We start from the raw sequence: 25,354 nt of genomic DNA, 5'->3' as shown, positions 1-25,354 counted from the left end.
AGCAGAAAACCAAATTCTTCCTGTGTTGCAGGACGTAGGACCCAAACCAATGGATTCAAATTGCAAGAAAGGAGATTGTTCTGACTAAACAGAGGGGAGAACTGTCAGATGGTAAGAGCTGTTCAACATGGAACAGACGACCTCAGAACATGGTAGACTCTCCTTCACTGGAGGGTTTTAAACAAAGGTTGGATGGTCACCTGTCAGGGATTTGTTAGCTCTGATTCCTGCATTGAAAGGGGTTGGGCTAGATGACCCCTGGGAAGCCTTCCCATTCTACAATTCTGATTCTACGTACAGTAGTGCCCCCAGTATACAAGGTGCTTTGCAGAATCTCATGAGCAAGAAGAGGGAGCAGCTCAGGCTCTGATGTGCAACAGATGAAATAGCATGAACTTTCTGTCTCTCCCCTCCCCCTGATTTTTGCAAGTTTTATAATCTGGCCGTCCTACAGCATGACTAATTTTTACTGCCCACGTGCAAGTTATTTTTAAAACACAGCACAAATAGACAAATATTGCTTGTGTCCATTTTAAATAAAAAAAAAAATAGTACCACTTAGGCCTGTCGTATGGCAAATGTAGGCACCCTCCGCCTTGGAGATACACCCCTGAATTGCTTCTTTCCAAGAGTCAAGCAACCAGCTGCTTGGAAAAAGCTATTAAACATGAACCTCTTGTGGTTAACCACTGGAGGGTTGCATCCCTTTTAGTCGTCCAGGCCATTTTCAACTAGTATTTCCCCAAGATGGGTTTCTTGGTTATATTGATGCAGGAAGACAGCATCAAACAAGTTAAGAAGACAAACTTTCTCTCTCTCTTTCTCACACACACCTAAATATATATATTTTAAAAATATATTTATGTTACATCTCTCAGCCAAAATTTTGGAGGCAACTCACACGACATAAATTTAAAACAATATTAACAATCGTAAACTTGTCTGGAAGCTTTTCATCTTCCCACGCATTCTGTCCCATCTCACCCAGTTTATTCACTACCATTTACGGGGGGGGGGGGGGGAGGAAGCCAGATATTTTATGCCGCACCCAATCTGGGTAGGGCTGTTTTAGGGTGTGTGGCATCTTTCTCTCTTTTTTTGAAAAAGCAAGGATATCGATCCGTATATGATTTGAGACTTCTTTCAACCACCCTGTAGAAGAGAGGCCAGGGTAAGAAATGATGAAAGGAAGATTGCAACACAGTTGTCTCTCAATACATCCAGGGATTACATCTGCAAAATAATGCTTATTCAAGAAGGGAGGTGGGGCTTGGCTTTGACTGGAGGGTTAGGAAACTAAAGCACAGCTCCCAATCCGCGAACAGTTACCTGAGCTATATTCAAAGCATGTTTACTCACAAGCAAGCCTCATTTTCTTCAGTTGAGTTTACCCCCAAACTAATGCAAACTAAGTACTGTACTGGAGTCTGAACTTAACCACATTTACAGTAAAATCCTATCCACAGATGAGGGCTAGTTGAAGACTCAGATATATGTGTGTATAGAACTGTGAACTTGCTTGGTTTCACTGGGACTTAAATTCCAAGTTAATGTGTCTAGACTTGTAGGCAGTGCAATCATAAAATGGGAATGATCCCTCACTTAAGTCAATGGGACAGCTTGCTTTAGAGTAGAGCTGCAGAGAATCAGGATCCATATAATCAATGGGGTTGGTTCCAAGGAGAGTTAATCCCGAGTCCCCCACCCCCACCCCAAATTGGGTATGCAGATTGGAAAAGTGAGAGACTTTGAAAGCATTTGATGCAAAGAAAGAAATACTTCTCAGGCTGGGATTCTGTATCCAATGAAAAACTGAATGAGGCTTACTCCTGAGTATACATGTATAGGGGTTACACACTGTACGGGTTGCAGCCAATGCAAGACCTACTCAGAGTAGATCCATTGCAATTAACAGACACATTTGACTTTGTTCCATTACTGAGTAAAACTTAGATACAACCCATTGAAATGAAAGGACCTAAGATATCCATTTATTTCAGTGGGGCTACTCCGAGTACGACAATGCTGGAAACAACCCCTAGAGGCACGCTTAGAGCCCAATCCTCCTAGTCACGGCTATGAAGAAGTCCCACTGCATTCCATGGGGCTTAATCCCAGATAAACGGGGCTAAAACCGCAGACTTCCTTGGGAGTAAACCCCGTGGAACTTCGCTCTGGCTGAGTGAAAGTGGCTGTTGAGGTGGGGAAATGGCCCTGATCCGACAGAGGAATGGTCTCCCTCGAAAGGTCGGGGACTCTCCTTCCGTGGAGGTTTTTAAAAAGAAGTTGGATGGTCATCTGCCAGGTATTCTTCGGCTGCGATTCCTGCATTGTAAGGGGTTGCAATAGATGACCTTTGGGGGTCCCCAGGCGTATCAAGGATTTATTACAGCGGAGCAGGCTTTATGTTTGGGGGGAGACAGAACCGAGTTATCAGTGATGCAGTTGGTCAGTTAGTTAAGTATTTTCATTTATTTACTTGATTTAGGGGGGCAGTTGCTCCCACCGCACCCCGCTGGCTACGCACATGAGTCCCTTCCAGCTCTGCAAATCTGCGATTCTATTATATCTCCGATCGGGCTTCTCCTGGCAAAGAAGAGGCGGAAAAGAGACTCAGCAGCCGCCGCGCGCTCAAAGACGCAGAGCAGCTTCGCTCCGGACGCAAGGAGAAGAAACCCGAGGTCGCCCGCTCTGCGCCTCTCGCCGCTACGATTATGAGCACTGCTGGTAAATTTCACCCTGTGTTTAAATCCGTTCCACTTCTACCATTTTCTCTGGTTTGTTTGATTCACTTCTAACAGATCCAACAACCCACAGCAGAGAGAGACAGGGAGATTCAGAGGCTGCCTGACCCCCCCCCCGACATTCCCCATGGCGAATTCTCCACTGAAATCACTTGTAAGTCGCTGGGCAAGTTGCCCTCGGCGAGATAAAGCGACTGACAAATTTAATAAATAAACCAATACTTCAAGACCAAATGGGCTGTCAGTCTAGGGGGTAATCGAAAGGTTCAGTTTCTCTATGGAAAATATGTGTGCGTTTTCTCCTTTTTCTTTCGAGATAATTTAATAGTTACCTCGGAACTTTTTATGAATTTTATATTTTGGTGATCGCATTTCTCAATTTCTGCCTTTCCTTCCTTGTCTTAAGGGTGTCAGCCACCATTAAAGCCCTACTCCGAGTAGACTCGTTGAGATGAGTAAACTAAAAGACACTCATTTGATTGCAGGGCGTCTCCTACTAGTGACTCTTCACTAAGTTTTCTACTCGGGACTCCGAATACTTCTCTAAAGATGTAAATGCTCTATGACACTTTTAACTGTCATCTTTTCAACCATCCTGTGTAAAAAGAAAAGGAGAGAGAGAAAACACCCCCTCCAACTATTTCCCTCAGCAAAAAAGAAATAAAGGAAAAAAATCATAAACAACACCACCACCCCAAACGAGGTGCGAGTTTTCAGCTTAATTCCGTAACATTTTCGAAAGTCGAATCGTTTTGGGCTTCCTGAAAATGCAAGCAAACCGATACAATATAATATTGAGCTTTTCGCTTCAGATTCTCGCGACTCCCACGTGTCAAATTCAATAGAATCTCAGCCTCACCGCGCAATTCCTACGCATATCTACTCTAAAGCAAGTCCTGACAAGGGCAACAGGTCTTACTCTCAGGTAAGCGTGCCCACGGTTGAAACTTTAAAACTCTCATCCATTAAAATAGTTTAATACAAACATTTTTTAAAAAACAAAAACAAAACCTCACCCATTCAAAACGAATGGCTACGATCCTGGGCACATTTACTCGTGAGTAAGCTTGGGCAGAAGCGAAGGAAAAGAGATCGTTTTGGAGTGTAACTTTTATTTATAGAAGCGAGGGGATCTCCCCCCCCCCGCCTTTCCCGGCGCGGTGAAGACGTTTAAAAGGCATTGCCTGTCATCTTTGATTATTATTTTTGAAACCCATCTCCCCTTCGGCTATAAATGCTTGGCGAACACCTGGACGTGCCAAGGAAATTGCTCCACAGATTTTGGGGAGGGGGAAGATGCATTTTTTTCTGGGGCATTTTAGGACTTTGAAAAGCGTGGGGGAGGAGCGCCACAGCAAAAATCTGGACGGGGGAGGGCGAGGGAGGGAGTCCCACGAGTCGATCCCATCCAAGGAGGCCCTCGTCTGCGATCGAGCAGTTTGCCTGTCTGCCTGCCTAGCACAACGAAATGTGAAAAGATGTCCTAGGAGGACAAAGTCTCCTCGTTCCTCTTCTCCCTCGCCGACTGTTGTACAAGATGCAGCGCGATCCAGCCAAACGGAGGCAGCAGCATTTGAACCCCATGCTCTGTTTTAGCTTGTCAAATCTTTGGGAATAGGGACCTGAGGCAGGCTTGTGCTAGAAAGCGCGGCGCTGTGAGGCACCGTGTTCCAGAGATGGTAATCAATATAATCTCAGCTTGATCAGTTCCATCACTCATAGTACCCATTTTACAGAAAGGGAGCTGAACCAAGGCCTACCAGGAAAAGCCAGGGCAGAGCAAGAAACCTGAAGGCAGATTTCCCAACTCCAAGCTGGGGTTCCTGCTGGAGCCAAGTCACTTCAGGAACCTTTCAGTATGAGGATTCTGCCTGAAGTAATGTCATGATGAGAAGGTGCTTAGCATGTCCCAACTAAATTTTCAGCTGTGCTGGCTGGGACTGATGGGAGTTGTAGTGGAAGCCATCTCAAGGGCGCCAGGTTGGAGGAGGCTGGCACAGGCAAAGAGCGCATTTGTCTCTCACCAGCACAACCAATTGGCAGAAGGCAACGGAGGGGAAGAGCTTCTAGCTCCACCTCAGAGACACGGTTTCGAATCCCCACTCAGAGATGAAAGTCACTGGGCGGCCTGGGTCTCAGCCTAACCAGGGTTACTGTGAGGATGGGGAGGGAGAGAGCCATGTACGCCACCTTGAAGTCATGAAAGAAAGGTGGGTTATGAATGTGATGGATAAATACTACAGGATTCGGGTGGGCTGCACCACTCGGTCCACCCAGGTTGTATTTGAATTAAGTGGCAAAAACACAGTTTAGGCCAAGGTTTTTTTATCAGTGACAAATTTCTTTGCCTTGGCTCGCTCCAGATCCTCTCCCTCAAGAACCTGCCTGGCTTATGATGGCCCATAGACCCAGATGAGAAAATTTGTTTCATCCCAAGGGCCACACTCCTTTCTGGATAACCTTTTGAGGGCCATGTGTCGGTGATGGGAGGGGCCAGAGGCAGGAGCGGACAGAGCAGGGAATGCCCATTTTAATCTTTCTACAAGAGGCTAGTAGTATCTACACACACACACACATCACACACAGGCCTCACCTACCCATGCTTCAACCAGGCAAGCAAGCAGCATTATTGGAGCGCAAGGACACCTTCCACTAGATCAAAACACCCCAGGGGGTTGCAAAGCAGGGCTGGTCAGGGGTGTGGCTCATCTGTGTAGTGTCCTGAGGGCCAGAGAAGTCTGCATTTGGCCCCCAAACCTGAGATTCCCCCTTCTCTGCCACAGGTTCTCCTTATTCAGGCCTGAAACATATTTTCTCTCCAAAGGGGTGGGAAAACAGTTTCTCCCATGGTTGGAAAAAGGGCGTTGGTTTAGAACCTGCCTGCCAAAAGCCAAGCTAACTGGAGTTTTCCCAAAGAACCATTTTAAAGCCAAAATCATTCCATTTCTTGGACTTCAGATCTCTGGTGGGCAATATTCTTCTGAGAACACTTCATCTGCCTCCCCCTCCCCAAAATATAATTTGCTTCTTGACAGCGGATTGCATTTCTCCTTCATTCGGACTGGACTGCGTGTCATTCTTTTGGGAGATGCCTGGCCTCTACTCTTGAATAGCAGAATTGGATTTGGCAGGAAATGGGTTTAATTAGGGCTGCAGCATTGAATCAATTAGATGAACCGATGCAGGGGAAACACTTTCAACCCACTAAAAAAGTACCCTGGTTAATTGAGCTGCAGTTTAATTGTTATTTTAAAATACAACTGCTTCTAAAAGCTGTACATGGCCATCGCAGCCTTCACCTTCCCCCGAGAGGAAATACCTTGTGCATTATCCAAAACAGAAGTAGTATTATTTTATTCTCCAGACTTATTGTATTGACTAGTGTGCAACTTTAGTGAATTGATTAATCAATCAGCAAATATTGGCTTATTTGGGAAACAGACCTAGTTCCAGTTCCCTGCTATTTAATTGGGGGCAGCAGGATGATTGTCTGTGTTTTGCCATGATTCTGGCTTAGGCTGAAAGTTCAGTTTAGGAGTTTAGAAACTAGGTACATTTGGGAGAAAGAAAGACACTGGACTGAAGTACCAGTACTTGTACATTCTCATGTATAGGACTAGTTTTCTGCATGGCTTGTATACATTTCTCTTGTATCTCAAGATCTGTTAGATCAGCCTAGGGCCTTTTGGGGGGCAGTGGGGAACATTTCACCACTTAGAACATTTTTAGTTGCTTGGTCATCTACCTTTAAACCCATTGATTAAATGTAAACGAATTTCCCTATCACTAAATACTAAATGTGTGAGAAAGTTAACAAAAACCGCTACACGTTGTTGGACAGAAATTCCATTTCTTTTCTTCCCCTCACCCCCATTTCCTTGTACTATGCTACAGTAACGCAAAAACAAATATCTTCAAAGGATCCCTCTCAGCCCCACTTATTCAAATAGGTTCTGACCAATCAATCAACTAACTTTACCAGTTGATTAATGCCCTGACTTAAATTGTTAAATCTTGCACCATTACTAAAAGTCATGGGTTGCTGCAATTCACATGAAATCGCAACGATAGCTGGACTGGGGAATTCAGCTTTTAAAATGTCTCCCTTCTGCTATCTACACATGCACACACAAGAGCCTTGTGCTGTTTTGTACTTGAACAAAGATAAGAATACATCTATGTAGCATAAACCACATTATGAAGGTCGTACCTTTCCTCTTTGAAATACACAGACCTGATTCACAGAGAAAGCTATTAAACTATGGTTTACATTATGTACAAACCCAGCACCCCTCCTTAACCATGGTTTGCCTGACCACTCCACCTGACATACTCGCAATACCACAAAGGCACAAGGCTAGAGGAACTGGAAAATGAACAGTCCATGGTTTCTTTGATTGTCTGTGGGACAACTCGTGGTTTGTTCAACAAACCATGGCTTAGCCTTAAACAAACCACTGTTTAGTGTTACATGTGAACCAAACCCTATACAGAATAGGAAATGTATAAGTCCACTTCTTCCATGTATTTTAAAAGGGAAAGCTGGTCTGGAAACACCTCTGCCCTACATAATTTATGTCACGTGCAGGAATCTTATACTAGGGTCTTCCTATCAAAATGTGATAATAATTTTAAATAATTATAGAGTGTTCTCTCCCCCCCCCATCTCCATGTACATTGAACAAACTGTCTCATCTTTTCCCTGTCCTTCTGCCAATGTATTCAGTGCATCATATGTTGACTTATCCTCATGTTGTCCTCACAACAACCCTATGAGGTAGGTTAGTATGGACGAATGCATACGCTGAGAATTTCACAGGTGAGTGGGGATTTGTATTCAAATGCAGTCCTCTGTACACACCACACCACCCTGGTGTCTGTTGGCTGGTATTATTACAGTATTCCAATATTACCAAAGGACAGTTGCCTGTCATTTGTGGCAGACATACAGTATGAACAAGGGATTTCCAGTTAGCTCTCTTAGCCATGATACTGCACCATCAACTGTGCCATCATTTAGATTCTAGAACATTTCCCCCAACCTGGTATTTCCAAATGTTTTTGACTACAGCTCCCAGCTGCCTGGGGCTGATGAGAGTTACAGTCCAAAACATCTGGAAAGCACCAACCTAGCAAACCCTGACCTAGGAAGTTTAGAGTGACACCTGCCAGAAGCAAGACTTTTGGGGGGGTTGGCTTCTTGACTGTTTGGATCCTTTCAGAGCGTTCAGAAGATGGCAATGACTTTCTCCCTTTGGCTGTAAAGTCAGCTTTAACACCATGTCTCCTTTTGTGATTTGCAACACCACTGTAGTCTGCCGGTTTAATCTTACGCTATTTGTTTTACTGCGAATCTGCACCTTGCTGGCCTTCTTAGCAGCTTGAATTCATAGGATCATAGAGTTGTGGGGTCAAATGATAAATAAAAAGGCAAGCTAAGGATCAGTGTTATTAAAAGAAGTCATACACAAAACACACACACTGTTCGGGAGAAGTTTGCGAAATAACATTACAACTGTTCACTAATAAAGACAAATAGCTGGGTAGGTATGGACCCAGATTCTACCTCCTGAAGGCTCTATTTTGATCTTACAGGTGTCTTTTCTCATACCCACTCACTTTTACTGAAGAGCTGGGCAGAGTTTTTCTCGACTCCAGGTCTGCTTTGATGAGATTTCAATTGGAGAGTTAACTGATCACTCTACTGTTGCTCCCACCACCCCACTCAAACCACCCCATTCCAGGAGGTTGAGCACCTTAAGAAGCAGCATAGATCACTATGCTTACTAATCATGCTTTCCTAGAACATAAAACGTTCCAGCCTATATAACACACAATGCCATGTTCTGCCCCTGCCATGTGCTAGGAGTTTATAGGTAGGGAACAGCAGATCCTTATCTCAGGCCTTCAGAGAAGCACCAGAGCACATTAAACAATGGCTTGATTTAATAATGAGCTTTCTAGTCAAGAGATGCAAGCGTTCAAATTCCCCTCACCACCCCAGGGAAAAAACAAACAAACAACACTCAAATTTACTGATGAAAATATTGAGCCTATCATTCTCTTTCCTCTTTCATTTTGTTGTTTGTGCAGCCTGACTTCAGACATGTTTACTCAAAAGGTTCACTATTGTCCAGTGGGCTTCATCCCAAGGCCGGTGTCATTATGACTGAAATAAATACAAAAGGTTCCATCCTGGGCTCTGTGCACACCATAAATTTAAAACACATCCCGCACTCCAAGAATCCTGGAAACTGTAGTTTGTTAAGGGTAGACTATAATTCCCAGAATTCTGGAGGTAGGTGTATGCTTTTAATGTCCTTTAAACTCATGGTGTGGTCTTAGCCCTGTCTCATTAAGTCACCAAATTTTATCCTCTTGATATTTGGTTTTCACTAGTGCATTACTGGGCTTAAGGTGGGTTGCGACAGCAGCATTAACACCATACAAATGTGGTAGGATAAATAAAAATAAATAAATTTAGGAAGTGGGTCTCCAAACGCACGTTTGGGCTAATGGGGGTCCCATGGTCTGAAAAACATTGAAGACTATTGCATGAGATATTAAGTGGCATCTGTTCCGATGATCATTTTGACAGTGTATAGGGCGTGCTGTACAAAATGCACTAGCTTTACTTACACACACACACACACACACACACACACAACTTCCCACCGGCCTTACAAGTCCTTTCCTCACTTCTCCAAAACCATTTCAGGTCTACAGCTATTTCTACAATTTGGAGATGAGCAAGCCTTTGCATAAACAAACAAAATCACCAATTTGCTCAGGGAATAATATATTTAATATATCCAAGAGGAGCATTCAGGAAGAGCCAAGGAAACAATCACAGACTGGACTGGAAAGCTCTGCCTCCTTGCTTGCTTTCTACTTCAAAATCCAAATGTCTTTGCCTCAGTAACTGTGGCGCATTTAGCTCTGGTGGTGGTGGGTACACTCAGACAGAGGCCAGCCAAAAATGCCTTGAGGGGGGTAAAGAAACAGAGAGACCCAAGCCTTAAAAGCCACCACCATCACCACAAAGCCCTTATCTCCCACACAGCAGCAGAGATAAGGGTAAATCAATAGCTCTCAGGGTCTGTCCTCTTCTGGAGTGCCCCCAAATCTGAAAACTGGCATTGATATGGCACAGTTGGAAACCTGGGCAGAGGGAAGAGAAGGGGGGGAGATTTTATGCACTCTCTCTCACACCCCTATTCTCTTCCCCACTACAAGTCCACATGTTAGTGTTATTTTATATACATCTAGCAGCATTAGAGAATGTATGGGGCCACAGGTCAAGGCTCCCTGAACTAATTACTTATAATAATAAAAATCCTTCCAGTAGCACCTTTAAGACCAACTAAGTTAGTTCTAAGAAACTTTAAGACCTTTAGTCTTAAAGGTGCTACTGGAAGGATTTTTTTTATTTTGACTATGGCAGACCAACACGGCTACCTATCTGTAACTAATTACTTATGTTCAGGGGGCGGGGAAGTTGGGGTCCCCCAGGGCCAGGCTGCCCATGAGGCAAGGTGAGGCAACTGCCTCAGGTGACAGGGTCCACCAGGGCAGCAGATCCCAATGCCAATCTTTCTTTCTCCCCACCCACAACCTTTGCTCTTGTCTATCTTTATTGACCCTTTTCTTCCTTGGGCACCATTGTGAAGTTTGCCTCAGGTGCCAAAAAGCATTGAGCTGTCCTAGGGTCCCCCTGTATCCCTCAACAAAAGCAGAGCTTCAGTCAAAGCCCAGATCTGAAAAACGGCGGTAAGCCGATGGGCTTACGTCTAAGAGCAAAGATGGGGAATGTGAAGAGAAGCCAAAGTCTTAGGGATGGTCTCAATAGCCTGGATCCAAACACAAGCAAACATGAATTGGCTATGCCAAAGCACCCCGTCCCGTTCTGAATGTCGATTCCCATTTTCAAGCTTTCCATGCCCACCCCCTTCAAAAATTAAAAACAACAAAACCATGAAACCATCCCCGAATGAGACAAGTTTCCTTACCTTTCTTGATCACAGACTGGTCCAAGAGATTCATGCCAGTTTCATCCACAGCCTGAAAGAACAACGGGCAAAGATTATTTACGTGGCCTCAGCATGCAGAGTTGTTGTGCAAGGATTACTGCAAGTATCCACATGAAGCGTTTTTAACATTCGAGACACTAGATGGGAATATAAAGTTTAAGCTGTGTGGGGCTTGGTGGGTGGGATAGGGGGAGATTAAGAAGCCAACCCACATCTCCATCAAATATAGGGGTTTCCTAGAGAAATTAAACGTGGTTTTTAAAAAAAAATCTGTAAGAGGAAACGAAACTATCTCCTTACAACATCTCTCTCAAACAGGAGTTTTAAAGAGGCGTTGGAATCGTTAAAGAACTTTTTCATATTTTGAGAAACTTTATTTCATAATTCAGAGGGAGAGAGAAGGAAAGAAAAAAACCCTGGCAGGCCCTTCCCCTTTTATTACTCAAAAGCAAGCAAAACAAACAAACACACACCAAGAAGGCCATGTTTCTAGAGGGAAATAAGCCTCAAGAGAATCCAGGACTGCTCTTTCAAGATACATGGCATAATTCAGCTAAAGGCAAACACTGCTAAAACCCATTGAGCCCCCATTAAGCCCCTATTGGGAGAGATTTATGCAACTGTTTAGCTCCCGTGGAAACATCTGGGACCCAAGCCTGAGATTCAAGCTTTGGAGCAAGCCCTTATTTGAATAAACTTGAATTCAGGAGTAACTATGAGCATTTGAATTGTATTTGCTCTTTTTTTTTTTGCTGGAACCAGGAGCCAAATTACTGCTGTGTTCAGGAGGAAAACAAAAACCCAATTAGGGGCTCCCTCCCCGCATCTTACTTCTAGTTAACTATTACTGGGAGTTCCCTTCCTTGCACTTTCTGAGTATGTTTCAAAACTCAGAAAGTGATTGCTTCGAGACATCAGTACGGCAATTATGGCTTTTGTTTGTTTGGTTTTTAAACCTAAAAGGTTTTTTGTTTTGCTTTACTAAGAAGCCACCCCACAATGTCATTTTCCTATTTTTGGTTCTGGACAAGTTGTTCAAACTGGTTCCTAGCAGAGAAAGTCCTGGACTAAGCCAGCAACTCCACCCCCGCCTGTAGATATGTACCCAAAATGGCCCGGGTCCTTGACTGTCATCTCTCCTTGCAAATAGTTTTGAGAGACTCAGTCAGTAGCCAACAAAAAGATGGCAGAATGCCCCGGGGAAGAAAGATTGTTGAAAATAAGAATGACAAAAACGACCAAATGATTGGGGAAAGTCCATCATTATTTTTAAGCGTTTCACTTATTTTAAAAAATATAAATAAATCAGGGAGCTACTGGTTGTGTACCGCTTTAGAGCCATTGAAATGAATGGGCATGACTAACTTCGCTCCATTGATTTAAATGCGTCTACTCTAGGTGTATATTAGTCGGAGACAACCAAATTTACCGGCAGCAGCAGCCAAAGACCTCAGGTCCACACACACGAATACGCAGGAGTAGCGCGATCCTGCACAGGATTACTCAGAAGTAGGTGCCACCGAGTTCAATGAGATTCCTTCCTTAGTAACTTCTCAGCCTTGAACGTATTTTAAAAATGCAGGGGGCAGATTCTTATTGTTGGGGGTGAGCCATTCGGAATTAAGCGTTTTAAAAATCCAGTTGAATTCAACGGGAGAGAGTGAAAAACAAAAGCAAGTTTTTACTTAAACCTCCTATGGAAATCCACGAGATGCAAAACAACTCCGGCTAGAGATCGAGCCCTTTGTTAGGTCTGAAGGAGCAGCAATGCAAAGTAAGGAAAAACCCTGAGCCTGCAATCCTAACCCCACTTACCTACGAGTAAACCCCACTGAATTCAGCTTGACTTACTTCTGAGCAGACATGGTTAGGATCGCAGCCAAAGTCCCTTACTTGGGAGCAAACATGACCAGGTTGGTTGGGGGTGGGCAAATATGGGTGGAAAGGATTAAAATGATTCAAGGCACTTCTTGAAGCAGGGATCGTGCGTGATCCAAAACGGGATTCCCCTTTTCTACGCTTCCCTCAGTCTAATATGTCCCGTCCAGCCTAATCCGAAACGGTATTTTTTGTGTTGTGTTGTGTTGTTTTTGCAGCGGTGTGTTCTGCTTGAAACCGGATCAAGACCTTTTGTTTGTTAGCCGTTTCAACGATTCTTGGCCGTTTTAGATCCGAGGGTGGGACGGGCGGAAAGAAAGAAAGAAAATCAAATAAGGCGAGCGAAGGATTCGCGATGGCCAACAAGAGGTTTCTGGGTTTGACTCTAGAAGAGCGAAACCATTTTTCCCAGGGAAGAAGGAGGGTCGAATATTCTGAAAAACTGTCCAGTCGCGCAAAGCTAACAAATCCTGACCATTATCTCATTGGAAGTAAGTCCCACCGATTTCAATAGAACTTACTCCCCGGTAGGACTTCAGCATTGGGGAGGCATTTTTTCCCCTCTGTGCCCCCCCCCGCCCCCGTGTTTAGTTTTCATCTTCGTCAACTACAGTTATCAGCGCCGTTTTCTTACTGGAAAGTATTGGAAATATACGTCCCATCACTTCATTTTAAAATAAATAAAACGCATCTGCTCAGGTTTTGGGTAAAGACAGGAGTGAAGCTTGCATCTTTTAAAAACAATAACGATTTGGGGTATTTAGTAAAATGGCTTTCAAAGAAAGGAACTGTGAAAGACGCGCAGCCTCTCTTGAAGCAGGCAGTGATTTGGGGAGGAAGAAATGGGCAATGTATTACGATTATTATTATTTTTAGAGGGGGTGGAAAGAAGAGGGGGATCACCTAGGAGGCATTTAAAGTTTAAAGCTGACATCAAACCCTCGTTTGATATATTCGCCACCGTTTTACAATTCCCGGCGGTTGGAGAGGGTCGTCTCGGGAAAGTCTCAGCAGAGGAGAGGCGTTTGTTTCTTTTCACTCGAAATAGGTTTCATCGAAATTCGACGTCGATAGGCGCGGGGACGGGACGGCGGGCCTGAACTGTGGGACGAGTAGTGGGAGGCTCCGCTGCTTGTACCCCATCCCTTTCTCCTGCCTTTCTTTCTCCCAGGGGGCTTCCCAAGTCAGTGGCAAGCCAACCACCGACGTAAGCAGACACACACGCTAGATTCCAATGGGGCGGATGGAGGGCATTGAACTCGGCGGGACTTCTTTCTGCGTCAAGCGACAGGCTCCGAGCAGCCCGCAATATTTGCTGGAGAAGGGGCAACCGGGTGGTTGCCACTGTCCCTTTTACTGCGCGCCCCTCGACGAAAGCGCCCGCCACCAGGACCCGAATTTTCCTTCCCTTCCCGGATATTCCCCCCTTTGAGCCGGATATTCCCCCCTTTGAGCCAACCGCGTGCCTACCTGGATGTCTTCGATGCTGTGGTGGCCCAGGGCGTGCAGTCCCAGCGGCCCGTCGCTCAGGGCGTGCGCCCCGTCGGCCAGGCCGTGGAGCAAGCGCGGCACGCCGGGGTAGTCCCTGCGCGGGTCCAGGCCGAGCGCGCGGTGCGTCTGCGAGAGGAGGCCGGCGGCCGCTTCCTCTTGGCGCGCCCGCTGGGAGTGCCAGCTGCTCTGCTGGTGCTGGTGGATGGGGTTGATGGCGGTGTAGGGGTCGCCCAGGTGCGGGTAGCCGGTCTCCTGGCTCTGTGAGTAGGGCAGCGGCGGCTGCGGGTAAGGCGGCGGGAAGTAAGGCGGCTGGAAGTCCGAGGCCGGCGTGTGGCACAGAGGGGGAGCCGACGAGTACGCCGCCGCCTGGTTGAGCGACGACAGCTGGGAGAGGCGGCCTCCGGTGGAGCTCCCGTTCAGCCCATCGGAGCGGTCCTAGACACGCGAGCAGAGGAAGGAAGAAGGGAAGAAAAAGAAAAAATGGTCACTGGAGAGAGCCACGCTGCCAGGGACTCTGCCCTCCCTCTTTGCCGGGAGCGCACGGCTCCTCCGGGGACGCAGCGTCGCCAGGGAAGGGCGCGTTACCGGGCCTAAGATCGCAGTTCCCCGAGGGCCCCCTGCCTCAGAAACACCTGAGCCGCAGGCAAGGCGCATCTCCGGCCCGCCGAGCCCTCCTCCTCGCCTTCTCCCCGCAACCCCAGGGCAAGCCGAGCAGCCTCTGCGCCAAAACGACAAAAAGCGCACCGCTTTGGGCATTCGACGGCGATGGGGGGGAAACCACCACTTAACAATCTTCTCTTTGCAGCTGGCCTGACTTTTCCGCTTAGAAACAAACTTAACTTTTTAAACTGTGAGGTGGAAAGCACCCAAGACACAGCAAAAGCACCAGAGTTTGTTGAGGGTGCCCGATTGTGGAGATCGACCTTGCTTTGTTTACTGTAATCTCCCCCCCCCCAATAGCAACTGAACCCCTTCCCTCCCGCATCTCGTTTTGCTCTCAGCAAGGAGAAAAATAGTGAAATCCGAACAGGGCGGGGGAAGAGAACCAACAATGCGCAGCCGTTGCCTAAACAATACTAATTTTTAAAAAGCCTTCTATCCATAGACAGCGGGTCTTTTATTTGCTAGTTGCAAACTACCAGAAGCAGCACGTCGGAAAGGTCTCCTTGGCTTCTCCTCCTCTCTCCCCCTGCTTTTGTAATCGACTCCGCCGCCTCGGTGTGTCCCCCTCCTCCCAATCCTCCAAAGGAAAGAATTAAACCATCAACTGGGGACGCTGCGGAGCCCTGACATCTGGCCAACATTAAAGGGTGAAATCTCTCTTAATTTGGAGGTATAGGGTTCCTTCAATTAACTTTCTCTTCGAATGAGCTTGATAGAGAAAGCGGAAAGCGTATTTTCTTTTCTTTTTCCTCCTTCCCACCGTCCCCCGTCCGGCTCCCCCCCCCCCCGCAAATGCGCGCACACACACAAAGTCCAACTCACCATGGCGGAATAAGTGTGAACCAACATCTGGACAGCAGCCAAAAAAGCAACAACGAAAATCTTCTAGGAAAATGCCCCCAAACCGGGGGGGGGGGCGGTGTTTGTTGTTTGAGGTGGATGAGAATAACAACGACGAAAGCAGCCCCCAACCCTGGCGAAAGAATCCGTCAAAATCTGGTGGTGATCTGCGCTGCCATGGATGGCCTTCGCCGCCGGTAGCCCAGCGAGCGGCGCGGTGGGATGGTGGCTGCTTCTTTCCCCGCGAGCCTTTCCCTTTAACAGCCTATGCTCCCGAGTTCTTGCTCCCTCTGAGCCCAATGCAACTCCATGGACTCCAGTTATAGAGGCGGGAGCGCGCCCAGAGCGCCGGGAGCGCGCGTTAAAGAGACAGAGCGCACAGCCGTCGCCTTGGGTGTTTCGAGGATAGATTCGGCTTCCGCAGCGACTTCAAAACGGCGTCTGAACGCGCGGGGTCGCGGAGGAAGAGAGACCCAGCGCATGGCAGCCCAAATGTGGTGACTACGAAATAAGTTAGCAGGGAGGTTGAGGAGGAATAAGCCCCTCTGAACAGAGCGTAGATTTACGGTATCTCCGAGGAATCATTTCAGGATCCGGCTGCGATCCTACCCGCACATAGATCCATACTGAATATAGTGGGATTTAAGTCAGAGTGTAACAGACATAGGATCGAGGGGCAGGGCTGTATTCCTAGGCATAATTACTTAAAAGTAAATCTCACTAAACAGACTTTGATTCGGGACGCATCTTCCGGGCGAGTAGCTTTAGGGTTGCAGAGTATCCCTTAGCAGTAAAGCTAAGTTAATTATCACTTAAGGCTGCAATCCTGTGCACAATCTTCCTTGAGAGCATGTCCCATGGAGCTCAGTGGGGCTTGCTTCCGAGTAGACTTGTATAGGCTTGCCCTGCTAGTAGATCTGCCTATCTCTGGGGCACAACTGTTTGCCAGAAATTCAAACCCTGCTTTGATTGTCGTTCTTAGCTTTTATTGGGGGGAAAAGATTTATATTTAATAAAAGGTGAAACTTCAATAGCGGTCTGTTCTCGCTACACATCCCTTCCAATCCCACTTCATGCAACCTAAAACATCTGGATGTGTGGAAGTGCCGCTTTCACAAATGGCCAGTGTTTCATCCTCGAGGAGAAGGGGCATTTTATATTATTATTTACTTTTTTATGACAATACTGCGGATTGGATCCTACCCAGAGTGGTCCCATTGAAATCAATGAGCATCACTAAGTTAGGTCCATTAATTTCGGTGGCTGTCCTCTGAGTATATTTGGTTGGCTACAACTTCAAATCCTCTTCTGCGTTTGTAAGGGCGGGTAGATTTGGTTTTGGCGATTTCTCATTAAACTTCAAAAGAGCGACTTAAATTTGTGAAAGAACGGGGTGAATGGGAGAGAAGGACCCGAGCCCCACTAGTGCCTGCCGTGTCCCGGGTGAGCCGACATCTGGGGAACGCGCAGGGCAGAAGAGCGGGGTCCCCAAGACTCTCTTTCCTGGCTGTTGGTGGACGGGTGGGGAGAGCGGCGGCTTTCTCCGTGCCGCTCTTAGCTTTAATTTTATTAGGCCCAACAAGGTGATAATTCTGACCCCACCTCCCCGCTCCCTTCCTGCTGCTTCTTCCGTATCAAAGACAGCAAGGAAAGCGAAGGCCCCGCAGCGATGGAAAAACATCGATCCGCCCAGCTAGCTCGCAGAAACTCTCAAGCGAAGCGCGACTTCCGCGGCTGCTGAAATGGACAAGGGCTTTGCTGCGCTTGAAAAAGCGCTCCAGCTTAGGACGCGTAGTAGCGGCGGGGGCGGGGGGGGAGTTGGAGCTTTCTTTTATTTATTTAAGGAAGGCTGGCTCCTTCTTAAAAAACGAAGGGCGATGGATAAACGGCATCCCTAGGAGAGAGAAGGGAGCTAGCCTCCACTTTTGATTCATCCTGAAGTTGCTGCTGTTAGGTGGGTGGTTGTGTTTTAATCAGGCCATATTCCCTTTCACAGTCGTCCCCCCCCCCCCCTGCAGTCAAAAGTTTGAAAAATTAACTCTCGTCGCCGTTTTAATTGCATTGCACGTGGGAGCCAAGGCCACTGTTTTTCACGTGGCGCGTTTTCAGCCCCGCAGATTCAAGCGTGCTATCCGCTGAGTTCAGTGTGATTATTAAGCAAAGGCTGGAGCTGCGGGGGGTATTTAGCATCGGAGCCTTGCAGCAAGTTTTCTCGGAAGTAAATCCCACGGGGTCAGCCCCCGGGGAAACGACCCATACACACGCAACTCAAGGCCCCAATTTGGATATTGAGACGCGCCTGCTATAGGATTGTGATGGGTTTAATCCTAGCGGCGCGCCTCGTTCCCCCGTCGGAAATGAATTTTAACATCGTTTTTTATTCAGGTGGGTGCGAAGGAAAGGGGTGAGGGGGAGGATTGGGGTGCGTGGTGGTGGTTGTGGTTTGAAGTGCAGCAATTCGCCCAAAGGCAGATCAGTTATCTAGGTCCTAGCAAGGGCTGAGTTAAGGGAACGTCTTAGGGCTCAGGTCAGATGTGTGCAGGCCTTGTAGTCTCATCGACTTCCAGGGGGCAGTTAAGGGGTGGGGGACTGGAGTCTTTGCACAATAATACAAAAAGCGACTGTGACACTTCAAGTGCTATAAGGTTTGCCTCTGGAATCTGTGCCCGCAGGATGGCACCCTTACAGTGCAACGTCTTCACTCAGAAGGAAGTCCCACTGAATTCAGTGGCACTTGCTCCCCGGTGAGTGTGCTCTGGACTGCAGCCTTAAGAATTCTCTTCATTGAGTCCGGATCTTGTCCCTGTGCTTGCCATATATACAAAGGCAGGTTGCTTTGAAAAGCTGCGCATCCAGAGAGTTACGAAACGGTGCTTACATTTCTGACCTCAAGAACAAAATCAATGCTAGAATAACATTGGAAGCGCAGTTCCTTGGACGACCTTCGCCAGCCGGGCGCCCTCCAGATGTTGGCTGGGGCTGATGGGCATGGGCGTAGCCAAGGGGGAAAGAGGGGCAGCTACCCCCTCCCCAAATCAAGCAAATCAATAAAAAATACTTAACTAACTGAGGTTCTGCTCCCCTTAATATGAAGCCTGCCCCACCACACATAAACCCTGGCTACGCCCCTGCTGGTGTGAATTGTAGTCCAAAATATCTGGAGGCCGCCACGCTGGCGAAGGTCGTCCTTAGTTCCTGAGGCCAAATCTGGGGGAAGGCCCACGATTACTATTTCTTAAGGCCCAAAAGAAAACAGGAGGAAGTCCCAGTAGATCCCCGCCTTCTGTCGCAGGTGGCATGATTGGCCAGCTCATTTTTCAATCTTGCAAATACCTGAGAAAGCACAACTAGCAAGCAGTGCATTTCCCCGCGCGCTGGTTAACAGTGTCTGCCTGAAATATCACTAGTACCAAAGACGTATCTCAGCATGCAGAAATTATCTCCGCACAGAGCAGCTGGGGCCCGAATCCCAGAACCCTTGGAGACATCCCACCCGCTGTAGAATCTATGACGCTTCAGCTAGATACAAACGTGTTTTTACACACACACACGCACGCACGCACGAGGGACGCTCACGATTAACGTTTTAGGACTGCGCAATCTGCGTACCTGTGCGTTCAAGAAGTGTCATGAACAGTCTGTGTGCCTAATAGCTAAGTGTACAAATGTACAATTTCACACAAGCGCCTGCACATGGGTAGAGACAGCTTGTACCTGTGTTCGGTGTAACGTGCGAACACGCTGCGTATGGAACTGAACGCACGCGTAACTCGCTGGTTAACAGCCGGCCTAATACAGCGTACCCAAGAGGCGAGCGCCCCAGCTCACACTCGCTCCTGAGTGAAACACCACCGAAGTTAGAGAAGCTTACCACTGAGTAAACGTGAATGGGATCCCTCTTCACATGTACTTCAAAGAGACACAAATGTGTCGCCTCTGTCCAGAAAAACTATGTATGTCTATGTAGTAATGAGAGGGTTAACCAGGCATTATAGAGGGGCGCGAGGGGGAGAGAGCCAACATTAAGCTATATTCAGAAGGAAACTGAAATATACGAGCAAATATCCAACCCAGCGACCTGGCCCTTCAAAGGTCCCCCTCGCTACGATCTGTCTCCTTTTCCGTGCAACAAGATCCCGTTCTGATGTGCGCACAATTTGTTTACCTACCCATCTATAAGCTGAGTGATGTGTCATTTCACTGGAGAACTGCCGAGCGCCTTCTTCAAGCCCATCCACCTCGCCCTCCGTTTAGTCTCCCCATCAACACACGTCCTGCTGCCTGGCCGCCCAGGCACCCATAGGTGCCTCCAGGAGGCGCAGAAAGTTAGTCTCCTTCAGCACCCAGTCTTTACATACCTCAACACACGCACTGAAAAGTACGAGCACCCGTGAAAGGCGAACGAGCCTTTCTCCACAAGAGCCACCTTCGCAGGATGAGACCAAAAACCCATTGAGTGGAAAAGCAAGGACGTTACAAGAGCGGCCCGTTCCTGGCACACGCGCACCATACATGTGAAGCACCGCCCTGTCCCCTCACAAAGAATCATGGGAACTATAGTTTGTTCCCCACAGAGCACCCTTAAACTACATTTCCCAGGATAATTTTGAGATGCATGCTTTTAATGTGCGATATGGTGTGTGCACAAAGGAGGTGATGGGGAGTCGTGGCGTTCCTTGTCGTTTTGCTCCAGCAGCCTCCGACATTCAGAGGTATACTGGTCCTGTACATGCAGGTTCAATTGAGCTACCATAGCTAAACAGTCCTTGAAAGACTTCTGTATACGTCAGGGCTTCTCAGGTTAAGTATGTGCAGACTACCCTGGGACTAAGCCTCACTGAACCTAGCAGGACTTGCTTCTTGGTAAGCACGCTGAAAAGTTGGCGCTGTTGACTCACTCGCCCGTTTCTTTCCACTAAACGAAAAAGCTGCAGACGTGACGATCTGAAAGGCAAGTCTTTCCTCGGTGTTCCAGCCCTTTGAACGTTTCTTCCCCACCCCTTTTCTGAACTTTCCCTCAAGATCTACAATATCCTCTCTGTCTCTATTTTTTTTTTTTTTTTTTTTTTTGCTTTCTTTCAAAAACGAAGTGAAGAGGACCCCGGGATTTGTGGATAGTTGGAAGTAATCCGAAAAGACCTGGAGTCGATTCCACCCGCCTCACTTTCAGCTGGAACAGAGAAAGAAGAACCGGGGCATCTAGGAATGGATTTGCCAAAAGCTCTAAAAAGTCATAATGGACACAATACCTGAAGGCAAGGACTGCCACCGTTTATTTGGAAGTTCAAAGAGGAAAAGAGGAGAGCCTAACCAGGCCGTGTGTCGCCCGTTTGGAGGAGGAAGACTGGACAGATATTCGGTTTTTATTCAGGTCTGCGAAGACAAGCTGGGTTGGAAGGATAGCATTTTCGGATCAGTTTATATTTGCGGATTTGTTTTCCGCCACCAGCGTGGACAGAGCAATGACTGGCTCGTCCTAAAGCCGGACAGGGAAAAGCAACTTTTCAAAAGGGAAAAAGGAAGTGGGGCGCGCAGTTCTCTTCATGTCCCTGCGAAGACTCGCTCTCTCCAAAACTTCTCTGGACACGATCCATCCCAAGGCGACCGCTTTGAAATCTCAACCATTTCATGGGGGGAGAAGCGGTGGCTGGCGATACAGGTTTCCATGGGAGTAAGCCTCCGGTTGAACCCATGCGAAGATTTGCTTCTGACTAGGGAGAGAGAGCCCTGGCCCTGCTCAGGACAGCGCGGGGAAGATTCTGCTGTCTAGGCGAGCCAGTCTTTGCACATCGAAGGAACTGCAGCAGAGCGAAAGGGGGTCGCCTTGCAGCGCCGGCACGCTTTCTTGGAAGCAAGTCCTGTGCAAACGGAAGGAAACTTCCTCCTTGGTTGCTGTTATTTATTTGCAAAGGTGCTTAATATATTTATTTGATAACATTTATATATACCGCTTATTTGGGGGGTGGCGCAAGCGGTTTGCAAAAAAGCATCTGTGTGTGTGTGTGTGTGTGTCAGAGAGAGAGAGAGAGAGAGAGAGAGAATGAATGAATATCCCTGGGGCCGCAGGCGCATAATCTAATATCGACTTCCTGGCAGTTATGTACAGGATCGGGCTGAACCCGTGCTTCACTATGGATTGAATTGCGCCCACGCATACTCAGTGGAGATACCTATTTGTATCTTTAAAAGGGGGAGGCGGGAAAAAGAAACAGAAAAACACAGCAAGCGGCTCCCGCAGCAGGAACACAACACACACCCTCCCCGCTTCTTCCTCTGCCAGTGCCACTCCCGCCACTTAAAGTGGGCTTCATTCATTTGATGTGGCTTCTGAATCTCTTAGAGACCGTTTCAATAAATCACTGCGAAGCCTTAGGACATGGTCGCGTGGCATTTCTTACAGCTGGTTCCTTTTATTTGGGCGAGGGGGGTGGGGGAGAGAAAGGGGCAGGTGCAGGGGAAGGGAGGGGGAGACGGGGGGAGAGCCTTCAAGGAGGGAGGGAAGAAGAAATAACAACAACCACCACAACAGGCTCCAGTCAAATTTAGAAACACTCCTAGCTAAGGTGCAATGCTCAGCAAACTTGCTTAGAAAAGGTGGAAGCCCCCAGGGATTTTCGCTTTCGTGCACGAGGCTAGGTTCAGGCACCAGGTCCCATGAATTTCGCCCGGAGAATTTTAAGCACGTGCCTGCAAACCAACGGGGTTCAAAAGCTGCAATTTTAGGCATACTTACCTGGGACTAGGACGCACTCAGCACAGGAGGGAATTATTTCCAAGTAAGCAAAGATAGGCTCAGGATGGGGGAAAGGAAGCCGGACTTTGGCTGGATCGTGGCCAATAATGATAAGAAACGGCAATAAACAAACAAAACCATATTTGTTCCAGGAGCCGGTGCTGCCTTCGGAGCCTTAAGGAAGCTAAATGGAGAGGTACAACTTTAAATAAACACTAAACTAAAAATAATAAATAAAAATACAATGCATTCTTTCAGCATTTCGATCAGGGTTTTTCAGTATGGGGAATATTTTTCGATTTTTTATTTTTTATTTATTTTATGTGCCGTTTGGCTATTGCTTTAAAGGTGATGACTGCCACGACAGAGAATCTATAGTCTTTTTATTATTATTAATGGTTCGCTCTGCGGGCAAATCAGCGTCACGAGGCCACTAATATCGACAAGAACAAGGACACCCCCCAACCAGCTGGGGGAACGTTTTTTGCATAGGAACTCATAATTCGGATTACCAGGGCGTGGGTTGGGCGGGTGGGAAACCGATCCGGAAGGTTGTTGGCCGTCAGGAGGAAACGGATCCTGCCCTGATTGAAGTCGGTTGCTTTTAGGTGAAATATCGAAAAGGAAGAGGCTTAAGAGGTCTTAAAAGGACCGCCAGAGGCAAAGTAAAGTTCAGGGGTCCTCATCCGGTTCGCTTTCGGCATCCCTGAGCTTGCTCCTAGTTGACGTGCAAGGGATTCCTCTAGAGTAAAAGGCACGATCCAGACAAGGCACTGGACTTCTGAGGGAGCTCCACTGATCTCACTGGGAGACGTGGGCTCTTCCCTAGATGCCTTCCATTGAGTTCCCTCCGTGGAGCTGGTGCCTAACTTGTGCTGGATCGAGGCCTTTAAAGGGACGCCGTTTTGCGTCTGATAGCTGCAGCATTTCCATAGTTCAGCTCCAGCGTCCCACATACTTCCCGCGCACCATCTCACGATCTTAGCCCTGCAAATATTATGATGTCCATGTTACAGATGCGGGGCTGAAGCGGAGAGAGTTTGGCCCGGCATTCCTGGGCAACTTACAGCGCCACGCACACCAGCTGTCTTATTAGTTGAATGGAAATACTTTAATTAGGCAAATAAAAATAAAACACTGTTTTAGCAACTTACATTAATTGCGAATAAATACAATAAAATACATTTTTTTTTGTAACTCTATTCAATAACTCCCTCGATGCTTTGGGCTCACTTAAATTTAAGCGCCAGTGACTCTCGAGTAAGTCCATGGCAGGTTGCCGGGCCTCCATCCTTCATCTTATGCCCACTTGCTTGTGAGAAAGTCCCCTTGAGCTCAGTGGACTTACTTCCGAGGAATCGTGTACAGGATCTGGAGCAGCAACCCGAGCCTGTGCATGTTTCCTCGGAAGTAAGTCCGTCTGACCTCAAGGGAATTTACTCCCGAGGGATCGTGCCTACGCGCTGGCACCCTTACGTGGAAATAACCCCCGCGAACATACGTGGAGCTGACTCCCAAGCAAAAACCCAGGGAGGACAACGAGCGTTAAATGAGAGTTCCGCTGCAAATAGAACGAAAACCGCCAGCCTTAACAGCCCAGATCGTCTGCTGCAGGTTTGCACGGATACAAAGCCGACTTGCGTGCAGCGGCGCTTTACTTCCGAGGAAGCACGCGCACCGGAGGCTCTGCGCCCCTTATTTTCGAGGAAGCCGCTCACCTCTCGCACCGGCCTCAGGCGCGCTTGCCTGGCGCGTCCAGCCAGCGTGGCTGCTGAGCTAGGCAAGGGGGGCTTTGGACCCAGCCAGGATGCGTCCTGCTTGCTTACCTGCAGGTAGTAGCGCTCCTCTTTGATGTTGCCCGACTTCCAATGCATCCCTGCGGTGCAAAGGTGCGAAGCGCAAAGCGGTGGAGACAGGACACCCCCAAGCCCAGCTCTCCTCTGCCTCCTTCCTTCCGTCTTGCCACTCCTGTGAGATTCAGGCGAGCCTCTCTCTCTCCCTCTCCCTCTCCCTCTCCCTCTCCCTCTCTCTCTCTCTCTCTCTCTCTCTCTCTCTCTGCGTGTGTGTCTGAGTGGGCAGGAAAGTTGCACCTTGGAGGCGATTCGGAGCAGCCCCCCACGAAAGACGCTCAGAGTCCAAGAGGCTGCGCGGAACCCCGAGGGGGCGGCAGCTGCTCTGGCACCTCGGAGGCCTCTTCTTCTTAAGCCCTTCTTCCTGGGTGCTGCGGGGGGATATTTGCTCTTCCAGCCCAGCCAGCCGCCCCCCTCCCCAAATTCGGAGCAACACTTGCGAGAGAGATTTCTGGCTGCAAGGAGCAGAGAGACGGGTCGGCCTTCGTGGCGATCGTGCAATCCAGACTTCTCGATCTCCTTACACCACCCTTTCTCTTGGGCGGCTGCTGCTGCTGTGGAAGTTGAAAACAAAGCCTAACAAAGCCAAGAGGAAGCCAAGAGGCCAGGAGTAGATGTTTGGGGGGTGGGCTTGGGTGGGTTTAGGTGCCTTCCAGGGGCCTCGTGCAAAAACGAGCAGAGCAATACATGTGAGTTCCCTAAGAGCATAAGAAGAGCTGCTGGATCAAGCCAATGGCCCATCCAATCCAGCCTCCTGTTCTCACAATGGCCTGTGGGAAACACGCAAGCAGGATTCGAACACAAGAGCCTCTCTCCCCTTCTGTGGTTTCCAGCAACTGGTATTCAGAACCATTGCTGTGGAGGTAGAGCAGAGTCACTATGCATGGCTGGTAGCCATTGAAAGCCCCATGGGCGTAGCCAAGGGGGGCAGCTGTCCTTCCTAAATCAAGTAAATAAATAAAAATAACTAAGTGAGGTTTTGTTGCTCCCCACCCACCGAACATAAAGCCTCCCCCTTTCCTCCTTTCATGTTTGTATAGTAGGCTGGTTATGTTCACACTCCAGGGGTAATTGCGCAAGAAGTATCACAGGCTCCAAGGACACATTGCAGCAAGGCAACAACGC

At 47.9% G+C, this 25,354-nt stretch overlaps 1 protein-coding gene across 5 annotated transcripts in view; it reads right to left on the bottom strand.

Moving 5' to 3' along the window:
• The window catches only part of TFAP2E (transcription factor AP-2 epsilon), a 70,436-nt gene extending 45,550 nt beyond the window's left edge, over positions 1 to 24,886 (bottom strand). For 2 of the 5 annotated variants that reach the window (XM_081015652.1, XM_081015654.1), the window contains exons 1-3: positions 15,629 to 15,959; positions 14,123 to 14,578; positions 10,754 to 10,805 (exon numbers count right to left, since the gene is read on the bottom strand). In XM_081015652.1, the coding sequence (XP_080871778.1) occupies positions 10,754 to 10,805; positions 14,123 to 14,578; positions 15,629 to 15,655 (535 nt within the window). In that variant the 5' untranslated portion in view covers positions 15,656 to 15,959. Of the gene's footprint in view, positions 1 to 10,753; positions 10,806 to 14,122; positions 14,579 to 15,628; positions 15,960 to 20,004; positions 20,176 to 24,205 lie in introns of those variants that run through there. The other 3 variants (XM_081015651.1, XM_081015653.1, XM_081015650.1) reach the window with 3 other exon arrangements.
• Between the last annotated feature and the right edge of the window lie 468 nt (positions 24,887 to 25,354).

This window comes from Podarcis pityusensis, assembly GCF_964106645.2.
Source record: "Podarcis pityusensis genome assembly, chromosome: 8".
NCBI classification, from domain to species: Eukaryota; Metazoa; Chordata; class Lepidosauria; order Squamata; family Lacertidae; genus Podarcis; species Podarcis pityusensis.
The sequence above is the reverse complement of the archived record's forward strand: the minus strand, read 5'-3'. Positions and strand labels throughout refer to the sequence as shown.